This window comes from Equus quagga, chromosome 2 (genome assembly GCF_021613505.1).
Source record: "Equus quagga isolate Etosha38 chromosome 2, UCLA_HA_Equagga_1.0, whole genome shotgun sequence".
In the NCBI taxonomy this organism is placed as follows: domain Eukaryota; kingdom Metazoa; phylum Chordata; class Mammalia; order Perissodactyla; family Equidae; genus Equus; species Equus quagga.
In genome coordinates, this window is record NC_060268.1 from 154,374,417 (window position 1) to 154,387,998 (window position 13,582).

Below are 13,582 nucleotides of genomic sequence, written 5' to 3' on the forward strand. Positions count from 1 at the left end.
GACTCCAATTTCTCTACATCCTTTCCAATATTTGCTCTTGTATGTCTTTTTGATTATAGCCATCCTAGTAGATGTGAAGTGGTATCTCATTGTGATTTGGATTTGCATTTCCCTAATGACTAATGATGTTGAGCATCTATTCATGTGTTTATTGGCCATTTGTATATCTTCTTTGGAGAAATGTCTATTCAAATATCTTTTGCTCATTTTTAAAATAGGCTATTGTTATGGTAGAGTCGTAAGAGTTCTTTATATATATTCTGGATACAAGTTCCCTATGAGTTATACAACTTGCAAATATTTTCTCCCATTCTGTGTCTGTTCATATGCTTGTTGGTGTCCTTTGATGCACAGAAGTTCTTAATTTTGATGAGGTCCAATTAATCAACATTTTCTTTCATCACTTATGCTTTTAGTGTTGTATCTAAGAAATCATTGCCTAACCTTTATTGGACTTAATGTCAGCAATTATACATTTAGTTTCAAAAAATACCTTTTTGTTCTGATTTTACCTTTTTTTAATAGAAATGTGTTTTAACTCTATAAGTAGAATATCTTACCATATCTTACTAAGAATACTAGCTACCAGTTTTTATTTTTAAAGTTGTGATCTTGAATTAGAATTCTTCTTGGGTCAGTTTTTTAATTTATTTATATAAGTTTTTCTCTTTCATGCTACAGGTTTCCTTCTTATGTCTTGTGATCTTTGGCTATCTATTCACATTTAGAAATTAAGGACTAAGTAGATTCTCTTAGGTCACAGGTGCAGATTTTCTCAACTGTTGAATAAGTGGGCTTTTTGGATAAATCTCTCATTTCACTAGGATCTCTATTTTCTGGGCAGAGCTTGTTGACCAAGACACTTCACTTTAGAGAGGGAGGAGGGGGAGGGCACAGACCCAGTCTTTGGGTATCCCACTGTGTTCACTCAGTGTTTTACTATACAGGAGCAACTCCATCTTAGCAATACTAGCTCATCCCCAGGCTATTCCTTCAGATTCTTTGGTGAAGGCTCCTAAGTTTTGGTTTGGCACTTGCTTGGAGATAACAGCCTGAACTCTCTTTCCTCTATATGGGCAGGGTAGGGGACTTAAAATGATGAAGGAAGAGTTGTACTGTGGGTGTAGTCCCTCTGCAGACATTCATATAAACCCCTTGGCTTGGTTTTCCTTTCTCAGTCCACTCCCTCCCGACTCTGAGCCTATTTGCTTAGACAGATTGGCTATCTTTTCCCAGAGCCCATGTTCTCTGGGTTGTCACTGCCTTACTCTGCTTAATCTGTCAACAGGCTTCCATCTGTTTACTCTCCTACAGAAATCTGTCGAAAATCTCTCATCTGCTGATGATCTTTCTTTTGTGTGTTATTACAGATTTTTTTCTATATCAATTTTTAGTAGGAGTTTGGATGTGATTCCAGGAGGAAATGCAGCTTGTGCTCAGATCACTATCCTGAACTTGAAGCGCACCCAATATATTTAAAACCATCTTTTTTTGCTCCAGAGATAATATTTCCTGAGTATGAATGTGTGTTCATTTGGATGCAACTTCCTTTTGAGAAACTCCCTTTTCTGCATGAATGGCACTTGAAAGAGAGATACTAACTGCCCAAAAGGCAGAAGACATACTTTATTTAATTAATTTCTCCTATTCTCTCACTCCACCTCACCGAGATATCCATCAACAAGCCATATCTACCCTAACTTCTCTCTCTCCTCTGCCATTACCTTAACCCAATCCACCATCATCTTGTAGTGAAACAGTCTCCTTACTGAGCTCTTTTGATCCTTTACTTTTGTACCTTGAAATCCATTTGGCACACAGAATAGAATAGAGTAGACTCCAATACAAGTTGCTGCCCTCATAAAAACCTGTATTATCTTTCCATTGCTCATAGAATAAAATACACAAGCTCTTCACCATGGACTACATTGTCCAGTAATAACCTTGTGCTTGCCTGTACATGCATTCTCATCTCCTATACCACTCTCCCTGTGCTCACTATACTGCCCATCTTTCTGTTCCTCAAATGCCTTAACCTTGTTTTTGATTCAAGACATTGAAAAACATGACCTAGTGCCTCTACCTAGAACTTTCTTCCCTCCACTCTTTGAATGGTGGGCTCCTTCTCATTCTTTTGTTCTTGGCTTAAATAAATTGTTCCTCAGCTAAGTCTTCTCTGATCACCTTGACCAAATAGATCCCCCAACCCCAGGCATCTTGATCATTTCCTTCACAGAATTACACACAACTTGTAAGAATTTGTCTTCTTATTTACTGCGGCTCTCTCTTCCTAAGTTCCAAGAGGCTAAGAATCACTTTGGCTTTACTCATCAATACATACCCAGCACTTAAAGGATCAAACACAAAGTAGGTGCTCAAAAAATATTTATTGAAAGGGAATTTAGTACTTGCCTCACTATGATCTAAAGTCCTCAAAAAGGAGCCTCAGTAAACATGGTTTCAATGAATACCTGCTTTTCCTGACATTGCCGCACCACTAAAACACAGATTAGGTCCTCACTCTATAGCAGATACAGCAATAAACTCCAAATAAGTTAAAAGAGCCTAACATTGAAAATTAAAAGATGAAAAAAGGCTAGATGAAAATGAAATAGTAACTTTATCCTAACCGTGTAAGGGAAGAAACAGAAAAGAGTATCAACAAACAAGCAGAAAAGAACAATTATAATAAAAATATACTTCAGAAACAATAAAAACATTTCAAAGTAATAAGAAAAACAAAAGATTAAGATAAAATTGTCACTACATAGATGATGCATAAAAGTTTACAAAAGAAAAACAGAGGAAACTGATATAACCCTAAAGAACAATTGTTCATGCCTTTAGATAAAAATCAATGACTAGCAATAGTCAGTTCCCAAATGAGGGAAAGAAAATAATAATACTAGCATTTTATTAAATACTTCCCATATTCCAAGCAACATGCTAGTCCCTGAAGATATGACCATGAAGATTGTACCTCTGTCCCGGTGGAGTTCATATCCTAAGTGGGAAGATAGTTCTGTTCAGTCCTGTAACAAACTAGGTAAAAAAAGCCTAAAAATTAGTTTGGCTCTATAAAAACTAAAACTGCAGATAATTATTATGATTTACTTAAATCATCATAATTTATTTAAATCACTATTTATACAGTGCTTCACAGTCATACTTATATATACTGTTTTTGGGTCAGATGAATTTAGAGCCCGTTATTGAGTAAGACATATTCATTCAACAAGCATTTATAAGACACCCACTGTATTCCTAGGTTCTGAGGCTACAGAATGAAAAAAACATAGACCAGGTCCTGATCCCAGTCCACAGTCTATTATGGAAGGCAGATAGGTAAATAAATAAGCTATCATCAATTTAATAAGTGCTATAGCAGAAAAATGAACAAAGTGTCACACAAAGACAGAGGAGGTGATAAGAAATCCTGTCTGAAGATGTCAGAGAAGATCTATTGGAAAGAGGAAAAATAAGGGGAGAGGGTGGTATTCCAAAGAAAATGACACAAAATAAAAAGATACAAAGGTAAAAAAGTGTTTGGCATCTTCCAAAATGTACACATCCTTTGATGTAGCTAAGGGCAGGTTGTGCAAGGGGGTATAGCTGAATTTACTAGCCGCAAAATGAGGCAGGTCCTGGACTCTGAAGGCCAGGGGTTTGGATTTCAAGCAAGAGCTACTGGACCACATGTTGCATTTTTAAAAAACTACTCAGAAATCAATATGGAGAAATTATTAGAGCCTGAGACTAGAGATGGAAAAATCATTTAGGATGAAAATGATAAGGTTTAAAATAAACATGAAAAGAAGATAGGATATAAGTGATACTAAGAAGTCAGAAATAACAGACCTTCTAACTGATGGAGTAGGTGAACAAAAGAAAGGAATGTATCTAAAATGGATTCCTGGTCTGCACCTCAGGCAAAATGGTTATTTTGTCATTAACCAAACTTGGGATGGGGGAAAAGAAACAACATAAGAATTTAGAAAATGTTCAGTTATTTTCACAGTTAATAGAATTCAAATTTAAACAACATGAGGCATGCTCTTGCATTAATTAATAGAGTAAATTAATAAAAATGACAACAGTCATTGGTGTCAGGTATTGCAAAAAAAGATACACTAACACATTGCTGCCTTGCAACCTGATGAAATTACTCTGAAAAGAGATTTGGCAACAAATATGAGAGCCATAAAAATTATCATATACTTTGACCCAGAAACCCAACTTTTTGGAATATAGCCCAAGGATGTAATTCAAAAGAAATAAAAACCCTATTTGTATAAAGATGTTTATAGCTATGCTATATATTACAGACAAAAACTGGAAACAGCCCAAATGCCCAACAGCGAGGGAACACTTAGGCAGACTTTGGTACATTAATGCAATAGAATGTTTTATTGCTATTAAGAATGACAAACATGAGAACTATGTAGAAATAAGGAAAGGACAATATAAAGCAATGAATAAAAAATGCAGAACACAAAATGATGCATATACAATGATCACAACTATGTAAAATTATATCTGGTTATACAGGAGGATTGGAAAAGATTACAGAGCTGGTAATTAAGAGTGGTGACATTTTTGTTATTGTTGATTGAGTTGCTGGGAATGCTTAGATGTTTCACGTTATGTTTCACTGTATATTTAGTACATATACATTAAGAAAGATAAATCTCCATTTTTCTTCCGGCACATAAAAAATAAAAATGCTCATCAGTACCTCTCCTTGCCATGAGTGATTTCCTCTAGTCTCTTAAGTCCTATTAGTTTTTGGATGAACGAAGAAGTGCACTCCACCACTTGCCACAACAATACCCAGTCATATGCTCATTTCTTTCATCTGTCGCTTACTGTCATGCCCAAGCTTCTTGACATATTCATAATGAACCCGCACCTATGTGCTTACATTTATACCATGTACACAGACTGGGATGCCCTAACTACACCTGATGTTCTGGGTAGCAGCGTCTCCTCAGTTTGACTTTTAACTCTCTGATAGAGAGAAATATTTGTTTCTTACCATCTGTTACCCTGGTGGAATTGCCCCTCCATTTAATGAAGGTCAATCCCTCCGGATTCCACTTCTTCTAACCTTAAAGAACTTCTCACTTTGGTTATATCCTCAATCTTTTGTAGCATGTAGCTCTTCTCCTCTCCTGGATAAGTCTCATCAACATATAAACTTGTTCTGCTATCTTCCACATTAAAGGGGAAAAGTGCCATCACTTTTCTTGATCCCACATCTCCCTTCATTTTTCTGCTCTCCTTCACAGTAAAAATTCTCCTAAGAGTTATTGTCTACATTATTGTTTCCAACTTCTCACCCCCTCATTCACTGTATTGTGATCTGACTTCTGCTCCTACCACTCAACTGAACTGTGTTTCTCAAGGTCACCAACAACCCGCATGTTGCCAAATGCAATGGCACTTCTCTGTCCTCCTGTTACTTGACCTCCCGGCTTCCTAGCAGCATTTCTCCTCATTTAAAACTCTCTTTTCTTGGTTCTTGTGACATCTCAATCTCTCCCTTTCCTCTTACCTCTGAGACCATTCCCCTTTTTTTCACATCTCTAAATGTGAGAGTTCCTCTGGGCTCTCTCCTGAGCCTCTGTCTCTTATCTTTCCACAGTCTCTCTAAATGATCTCCTCTATTCCAATGGCCTTAAATACCATTTGCATGCTAATGACCCCCCCAAATTAATATTTCTAGCAGAGACCTTGATCCTTGATCTCATATTCAATGATACACTTGACATCTCCATTTCGATTCAAGCGTAATAAACATAACATGAAAACTAAAGTTATGATTGTCTTCCCAGAATCAATTATTCCCCCAAGTCTTCCCATCTCAGTAAATGACTACAATCCACCAAGCTAGGTACACATCCCTATACACTTAACCAATATATCAAGTCCTGTGGATTCTACCTCCAACAATGTTCTCCATTGCCACTACCCTAGACCAGGTCCCCATCATTCTTTCTGCTGCAGTAGCCTTCTCACTGATTTCCCTGCTTCCTTTCCAATCCATTTTGCACAGAGAAGACATAGCATACTTTTTGTATAATAAGTCAAATTATTTCCCTTCCCAGCTTAAAAACATTCAACATCTTTCCCACTGAACTTAGAAAAAGTTCTAAGACCTTCACTATGCATATAAGCTCCTATACAATACAACTCCTAATTACTTCTGTAGCTATACCTTTCTTTAGCCCATCTGGCCCTTTTTTCATCCTCTGGGCTTTTGCACACCCCTTTCTTTCTCCCAAGAACACTTATATTTTTCACTTCTCACTTTGTCTAGTTAATGCCTACTCGTCATTTAGGTTACACTTTAAATATCTCTCTTCCTCTTATGTGTGACTTCTTTAGGGAATCCTTTCATGACCTCCTAACTGAGTCAAATCCCAGCTCTTACAGTACCTCTCTTGGTATTGTCTTAGTTTTAAGATCAGTTGATATAACGTCTGTGTCTCCCCTAAATATTATATACTCCATGAGGGCAGAGAAAGTATCTGTTTTTGTTTATTATCATATTACAAGTTCCAGATGAAGCACTCAGGACATAGCACTTACTCAAGAAACAATTGCAGAATGAATAAATGATTGATACAAGGTCAGGATACTCAGAGGACATTGTCAGTCCCATGGGAAGACATTAATCAAATCATTAAAGACAAAAGATAATCCAAAAGAATAACTATGTGGATTTAAATGATAGAATTATTGGCTTTGCTTGATTATATATTATGAACAATGAATAAACTTTTACACATGTGATTCTTATTCCCTAATTATAACACATAAAATGAAACTAACCTCTCCATCTCCATCCCATACACACACACAGACACACACACACACACACACACACACGCAGAGTAATTTCAAAGTCTAGTGAAAGTATGCAAAGGAAAGCCCAGAGCTGCATTTGTGGGTAGGGGCCAAGGTTATGAAATTGTTCTGCAAGAAAAAGGGAATGTAGGGGCCAGCTCTATTGCCTAGCAGTTAAGTTCAGTGTACTCCACTTCGGCAGCCCAAGTTTGTAGGTTCAGAATCCAGGCACTTGTCAGCCATGCTGTGGCAGTGACCCACATATAAAATAGATGAAGATTGGCACAGATGTTAGCTCAGGGCTAACCTTTCTCAGCAAAAAAAGAAAAAGGAAAAGTTGTTCGCAAGTAGAAGGGGAGAAAAGAGAAGGATGGACAAAGGACAGGAGATGAAGCAAGGGCTTGAGGAGACTTTGTAAAGAAGAAAACACTTAAAATTAAATTTTAGATTGTTAATGTTGTTACAATATAAATCCTCTGCCTTTCCAAACCTTCAGTAATATCTGCTATGTTCGTTAGCTTAGATAAAGACTAAGTCACCAAAAAAGGGAGGAGAGAGAGTTGCAGGAGCCATGAAGCCATAAGGGCCATCTGAGACATTGGCCAAAGGTTTCTCTTTCATCGGATATCTCTATTTGTACTCTATGGCATTTATCTAACCTCACTTGGGCTGTGCACTTCACTGGAAAATGTCTTACTCATCTTTGAGTTTGCAGGAATAACCATGCCTACCCCAGAGTACAACAAGATGCCACATAAAAGGTATGCCTTGGTGCATACTCTGTGTTCCAAAAGAACTCCTGAGTCTCCAAGCTTCCTTATTTCCACCCTTCCTGCTCCAGTTACATCTCCACTTTGGGTCTTGGATTCACACATCTTCAGCCTTCCTCATGCAGTTCTCTCAGACGTTCCTTCTCTCCCTGCATAACTGGACCCAACCTGAGTGGATGTCCACTTATTCACTCTGGGCCTGGCCCACCAGCAGGACTGGGGCAGAGAGCATTTAATACAGTGCTTCACCCACAACCAAGGCTTAAAAAATGATTATTAGATTAGATCAAAACTAAATAAATCATATGGTAGCAATTCTCCAGAACACCTGCTATTAAATCTATCAAGTTGTGCTTTAATCTACAAGTATTTGTAGTGTTTCTCAACTTTTTAACTCAGCTCCACTGGCTAGGATTTTGTCAAGCTTTACTTTCTGTAGGATGTTACAAGAATAGAGTAGACATTATTTTGCTTTTTTAAAGATATAAAATGAGAGGCCGGCCTGGTGGCATAGTGGGTGGGTTTGTGTGTTCCACTTTGGCAGCCCACAGTTCACAGGTTTGGATCCTGGGCCCAGACCTACACAGCACTCATCAAGCCATGCTGTAGCAGTATGCCACATGCAAAATAGAGCAAGATTGGCACAGATGTTAGCTCAGTGACAATCTTCCACAAGCAAAACGAGGAAGATTGGCAACAGGTGTTAGGTCAGAGCCAATCTTCCTCACCAAAAAGAAAAAGAAAAAAAAAATATATATATATATAAAATGATGCTATGAAATACTGTAATATTAAATATGCTTTTGAAACAAGCCATCCCTTCCAATCTGTTCTGGAGATTGTGATATCCTTCCCCAATCCTACCATCTTCTGCTGCCTGTGGAACACCTGGAGAGATGAGAAGTTCCTCCACTGTTTGATGGAGAATCCCTGATTTAGAGTGGGAAAAGTCACTGGAAAAGTCTCTCTATCTTTCTTAAGACCAGAAATAACCAGGAAAAATGCAAATACATTAATTCATTACCTTTAATGAACAATGCTATAAGAACTGCTAAGTAATCTGACCTACCCATCTAGAAGGGCGATGACGTTCTTCCTGGGCCGCCCAATGTTAGGGCCATACAAGCTGGCTCTGGAGTAAATCCGGATGGGCTGTAACAGGCTCTTCAGCTGGATGTAATCCTTTCCCAACTGGCTGCCATTTACTGCCCGGCCATGCATGGTCCGATAGTTATTTGGCTCTACAATAAAAGCAGACATGTAAGTCAGAGTTGAGAGGAGTGAGGCTCTGCTAAACCTTTCCTGTCCACAGACCTCTCTGTCTTTTTCCTAATAATATGAATAAAATAACCAAAAAAGAAGGTGTGAGCTAGCTTAACTGGAAGAACCACCTCAACAAAAAAGTCAAGTGCTATCTTACAGTTCTATTCATTTTCTAACTAATCTTTACAAAAGGTCGCCTAATCCACAACAGAGAGACCTTACTGATATTCAGGTGATGCTTTAGAATGAATGCTGGGTTGACTAGCGTCCCCCCAAATTCATGTCTACCTGGAACTTCAGAATGTGACCTTCTTTGTAAATAGGTCTTTGAAGATGTAATTAGTTAAGATGAGGTCATATGGGATTAGGGTGTGCCCTAAATCCAATGACTCGTGTCTTTATAAGAGAAAGGAGAGGGAGATTCAGGTACACAGACACACAGGGAAGAAGACTATGTGACAGTGGAGGCAAAGATTGGAGGGATACTGCTATGCCAAGGATTGCTGGCAGCTACCAGAAGCTAGGAGAGAGCCATGGAATAGATTCTCTCTCAGAGCCACTAGAAGGAATCAACCTCAGTGCTGCTTTGATTTTGGGTTTCTGGTCTCCTAAACTGTGAGAAAATAAATTTCTGTTGTTTTATACTACCGAGCTTGTGGTAAATTTGTATGACAGACCTAGGAAACTAATACAAATAGTAAGAAAGGAAAGCTTCATAAAGATGGTCATTGTATCAAAAAGTGAGAAAAACTTTAATGTTCAATAATAACAAAGTGGCTGAGTGAAATAATTTAGAGCAAAACTGCCTCCCCCAGTTTATATTATCTTGATAGTTCTAAAAGGGTAAGGAAAGTCCTAGAAACTAGCAGCTCCCCTGCTAGAGGGGACTAACTTGATTTGGAATGAAACACATGCCCCAGGTAAAGCCAACATCTCTGGCTGGCTTGAGGTTTTGATACTGGTACGGACAAGAAATAGACCAGCAGACTTGCAAGAAATTTAGCAGCGAGATCTGGGGAATGAGACAGCCACCATAGGCCTTGATAAGCTCACACAAACTCATTGCAATCTGTAAGGCTGTGCATGCTCAGGAGAGACTGGAGAGGGCACTAGCTATCCAGGCATTCCCAGATGAATGTGAAACCTAGTACACTCATAAAGAAGACTTGAGAAGGCATGTCGGAAAGTAAAAGCCAGTCACACTTGTAAACTGCCTAAATTTTGACTGTGTTCCTTAATCCACCCAGAGATCCACTGGCAAAGAGTGAAGCCTTACTGGCTCAAAAGAAGCACAACTTCTGATCAATCATTGTCTCACCATTAAGCTATATTGACTCAGGGGCAACCCCTAGGAAACTGGCCTTAAAAATAAAAAAATGATTACAAAATTAAAAACTTGGGGCCAGCCCAGGGGCTGAGCAGTTAAGTTCATGCACTCCACTTCCACGGCCCAAGATTTTCCTGGTTCGGATCCCGGGAGCAGACATGGCACTACTCGTCAGGCCATGCTGTGGCAGTGTCCCACAGAGCACAACCAGAAGGACCTACAACTAGAATACACAACCACATACTGGGGGGCTCTCGGGAGGGGGAGGCGGAGGAGGAGGAGAAAAAGAAGATTGGCAACAGATGTTAGCTCAGATGCAAAAAAAAAAATTAAAAACTTAAGAAATATCAGCAGCTATATGATGCAAAGGAGACAGACTCCACAGAATTAATCCATGTAAGTCACTAACAAACAAATAAACAAAAAAGAAACAACAAAAACAACCTCTGGGATTGAGGATTCAAAATCCAGAGTTGCTCCAACACATTATCTAAAATATATAGTTTTCAACAACAACAAAAATTATGAGGTGCAAAGAAATAGGAAGGTGTGACCCACAAGCAAGAAAAAAAGCAATCTATAATAGAAACTGTCTTTAAGGAGCTCAAATGTTAGACTTAGCAGACAAGAACTTCAAAACTGCTATTATAATTATGCTCAAAGAACTAAAGGGAACAATGAAAATTAAATAAAAGTATGATTTTATCAACTAACCAAATATAGATAAAGAAATAAAAATTATAAAAAATGATAAAATGCAAATCTTGGAACTGAAATGATTCTTTACATACAGAGGAACACAATGAAATTAACAGCTGAATTTTTACCAGAAAAAATCGGGGCCAGAAGACAGTGGGATGACATATTCAAAATGGTGAAAGAAAAAAAAGTCAACAAAGAATTCTATATGCAGCAATCTATCCTTCAAAACTGAAAGCAAAATTTAGAACTTCTCAGGAAAACAAAGGACAGAATTTGCTGTGAGAAAATCTGCCTTACAAGAAATTAGAAAGGAAATCTTTTAGGTTGAAAGGAAATGACACCAGATGGTGACTCAAAACTACACAAAGAAACAGAGAACACTAGTTAGGGTAATAACATAGGGAAATAGAAAAGACAGCTGAAAACATTCATTACTCTTCTCTTAACTAATTTAAATAACAGTTGCATAAAACAAAAACTATAAAACTGTATTGTTGGCCTTGTAACATATAAAGATGTAATATTTAGAATAATAGTGGCACAAAGGAGGGGGACATGGAGCTCTTTCGGAGCAAAGTTTCTGTATTTAACTGGAATAAAGTTAGTATTACTCTAAAGTAGATTGTAATGAGTTAAGATGTATTACAGTAAGAAACTACTAAGAAAATAACTGAAAACAAAAGCCAAGAAATTAAAATGGTGCCTTAGACAATATCACTTTTGCATATAAAGGCAGTAAAAGAGAAACAGAGGAAGAAAAAAAATGAAAAAAATAGAAAATAGAAAGATGGCAGATGTAAATTCAACCATGTCAACAATTACATTAAATGTAAATGGATTAAACACTAATTAAAAGCAGAAATTGTCAGGCTGAATAAAAAATATGATCCAACTAAAGAGACACACTTTAAAGTCAAAAAGGTTGAAAGTAAAAGGATGAAAAAAGATATATCATGCAAACAGTAACCATAAGAGAACTGGAACGACTATACTAATATCAGACAAAATAGACTTTATGACAAAAATGTTACAAGAGACAATGTGGGGCATTTTATAATGATAAAACAGTCAATTTATCAGGAAGATATAACAATTATAAATATATACATACCAACAACAGAACACCAACATACATGGAGCAAAATTTACAAAATTGAAGAGAAAAATAGAAAATTCAACAGTAATAGAAGGAAACTTCAATACCACATTCTTAATAATAGATAGAACAACTAGACAGAAAATCAGCAAGGATGTAGAAAACTTGAGTAACACTATCAGCTAACTTGACCTGATTAATATCTAGAGAATACTCTACTCAACAACAGCAGGATACACATTCTTTTCTAGTGTGTATAGAACATCCTACAGGATAGATCATATGCTAGACCATAAAACAAATCTCGTATATTTAAAAGGATTAAATCATATAATGTATGTGCCCTGACCACAACAGAATTAAACTAGAATTCAACAGAAAGAAATTTGAGAAATCTATAAATATTTAGAAATTAAACAAATAATCCATGAGTCAAAGAAGAAATCACAAAGGGAATTGGAAAATATTTTAAAATAAATATAATTAAAATATAATGTATAAAAATGTATGGGATAACACCAAGAGCACAATCCAGGAAAGAAATAATTAATAAGCTGGACTTCATTAAAATTAAAAACTTCTGCTCTGCAAAAAGAAAGTGTCAAGAGAATGAGAAGAAAAGCCACAGACTGGGAGAAAATACTTGCAAAAGACACATATGATAAAGAACTGTTATCCAAAATATACAAAGAACTCTTAAAACTCAACAATAAGAAAGCAAACAACCTGATTAAAAATGGAGCCAAAGATCTTAACAGATACCTCACCAAAGAAGATATACAGATGGCAAATAAGTATATGAAAAGATGCTCAATACCATATGTCATCAGGGAAATAAATGCAAATTAAAACAACAATGAAATACCACTACATACCTATTAGAATGGCCAAAATGTGGAACACTGACAACAGCAAATACTAGCTAGGATGTGGAGTAACAGGAAATCTCATTCATTGCTGGTGGGAATGCAAAATGATACACCCTCTTTGGAAGACTTGGTGGTTTCTTACAAAACAAAACATACTCTTACCATATGATCCAGCAATTGTCCTCCCTCTTATTTACCCAAAGGAGCTGAAAACTTACGTCCACACTTCTGTCTGCACATGGGTTTACTGCAGCTGTATTCGTAATTGCCAAAACTTGGAGGCAACCAAGATGTCATTCAGTAGATGAATGAATAAATAAACTGTGGTACATCCCAACAACGGAATATTATTCAGCACTAAAAGGAAATGAGCTACCAAGCTATGAAAAGGCATAGAAGAATCTTAAATGCATATCACTAAGTGAAAGAAGCCGATCTGAAAAGGCTACATACTGTATGATTCCAACTATATAACACGGAAAAGGCAAAACTATGGTGGCAGTGAAAGGATCAGTGGTTGCTAGGGTTTGGGGAGAGGAGGGACAGATGAATAGCTGAAGCACAGAGGATTTTTAGGGCAGTGAAAATATTCTGTATGACACCGTAATGATGGATACATGTCACTATACATTTGCCCAAACCCTTAGTATGTGCATACCAAAAGTGAAACATAATATAAACTATGAACTTTGGGTGATTATGATGT

General features: G+C 37.1%; 1 protein-coding gene across 1 annotated transcript in view; it reads right to left on the bottom strand.

Moving 5' to 3' along the window:
• HPSE2 (heparanase 2 (inactive)) overlaps nucleotides 1-13,582 on the bottom strand; it is a 603,312-nt gene that overhangs the window by 222,129 nt on the left and 367,601 nt on the right. Inside the window, exon 5 of the mRNA XM_046654138.1 lies at nucleotides 8,689-8,860. Within this exon, the coding sequence (XP_046510094.1) occupies nucleotides 8,689-8,860 (172 nt within the window). The remainder of the gene's footprint in view (nucleotides 1-8,688; nucleotides 8,861-13,582) is intronic.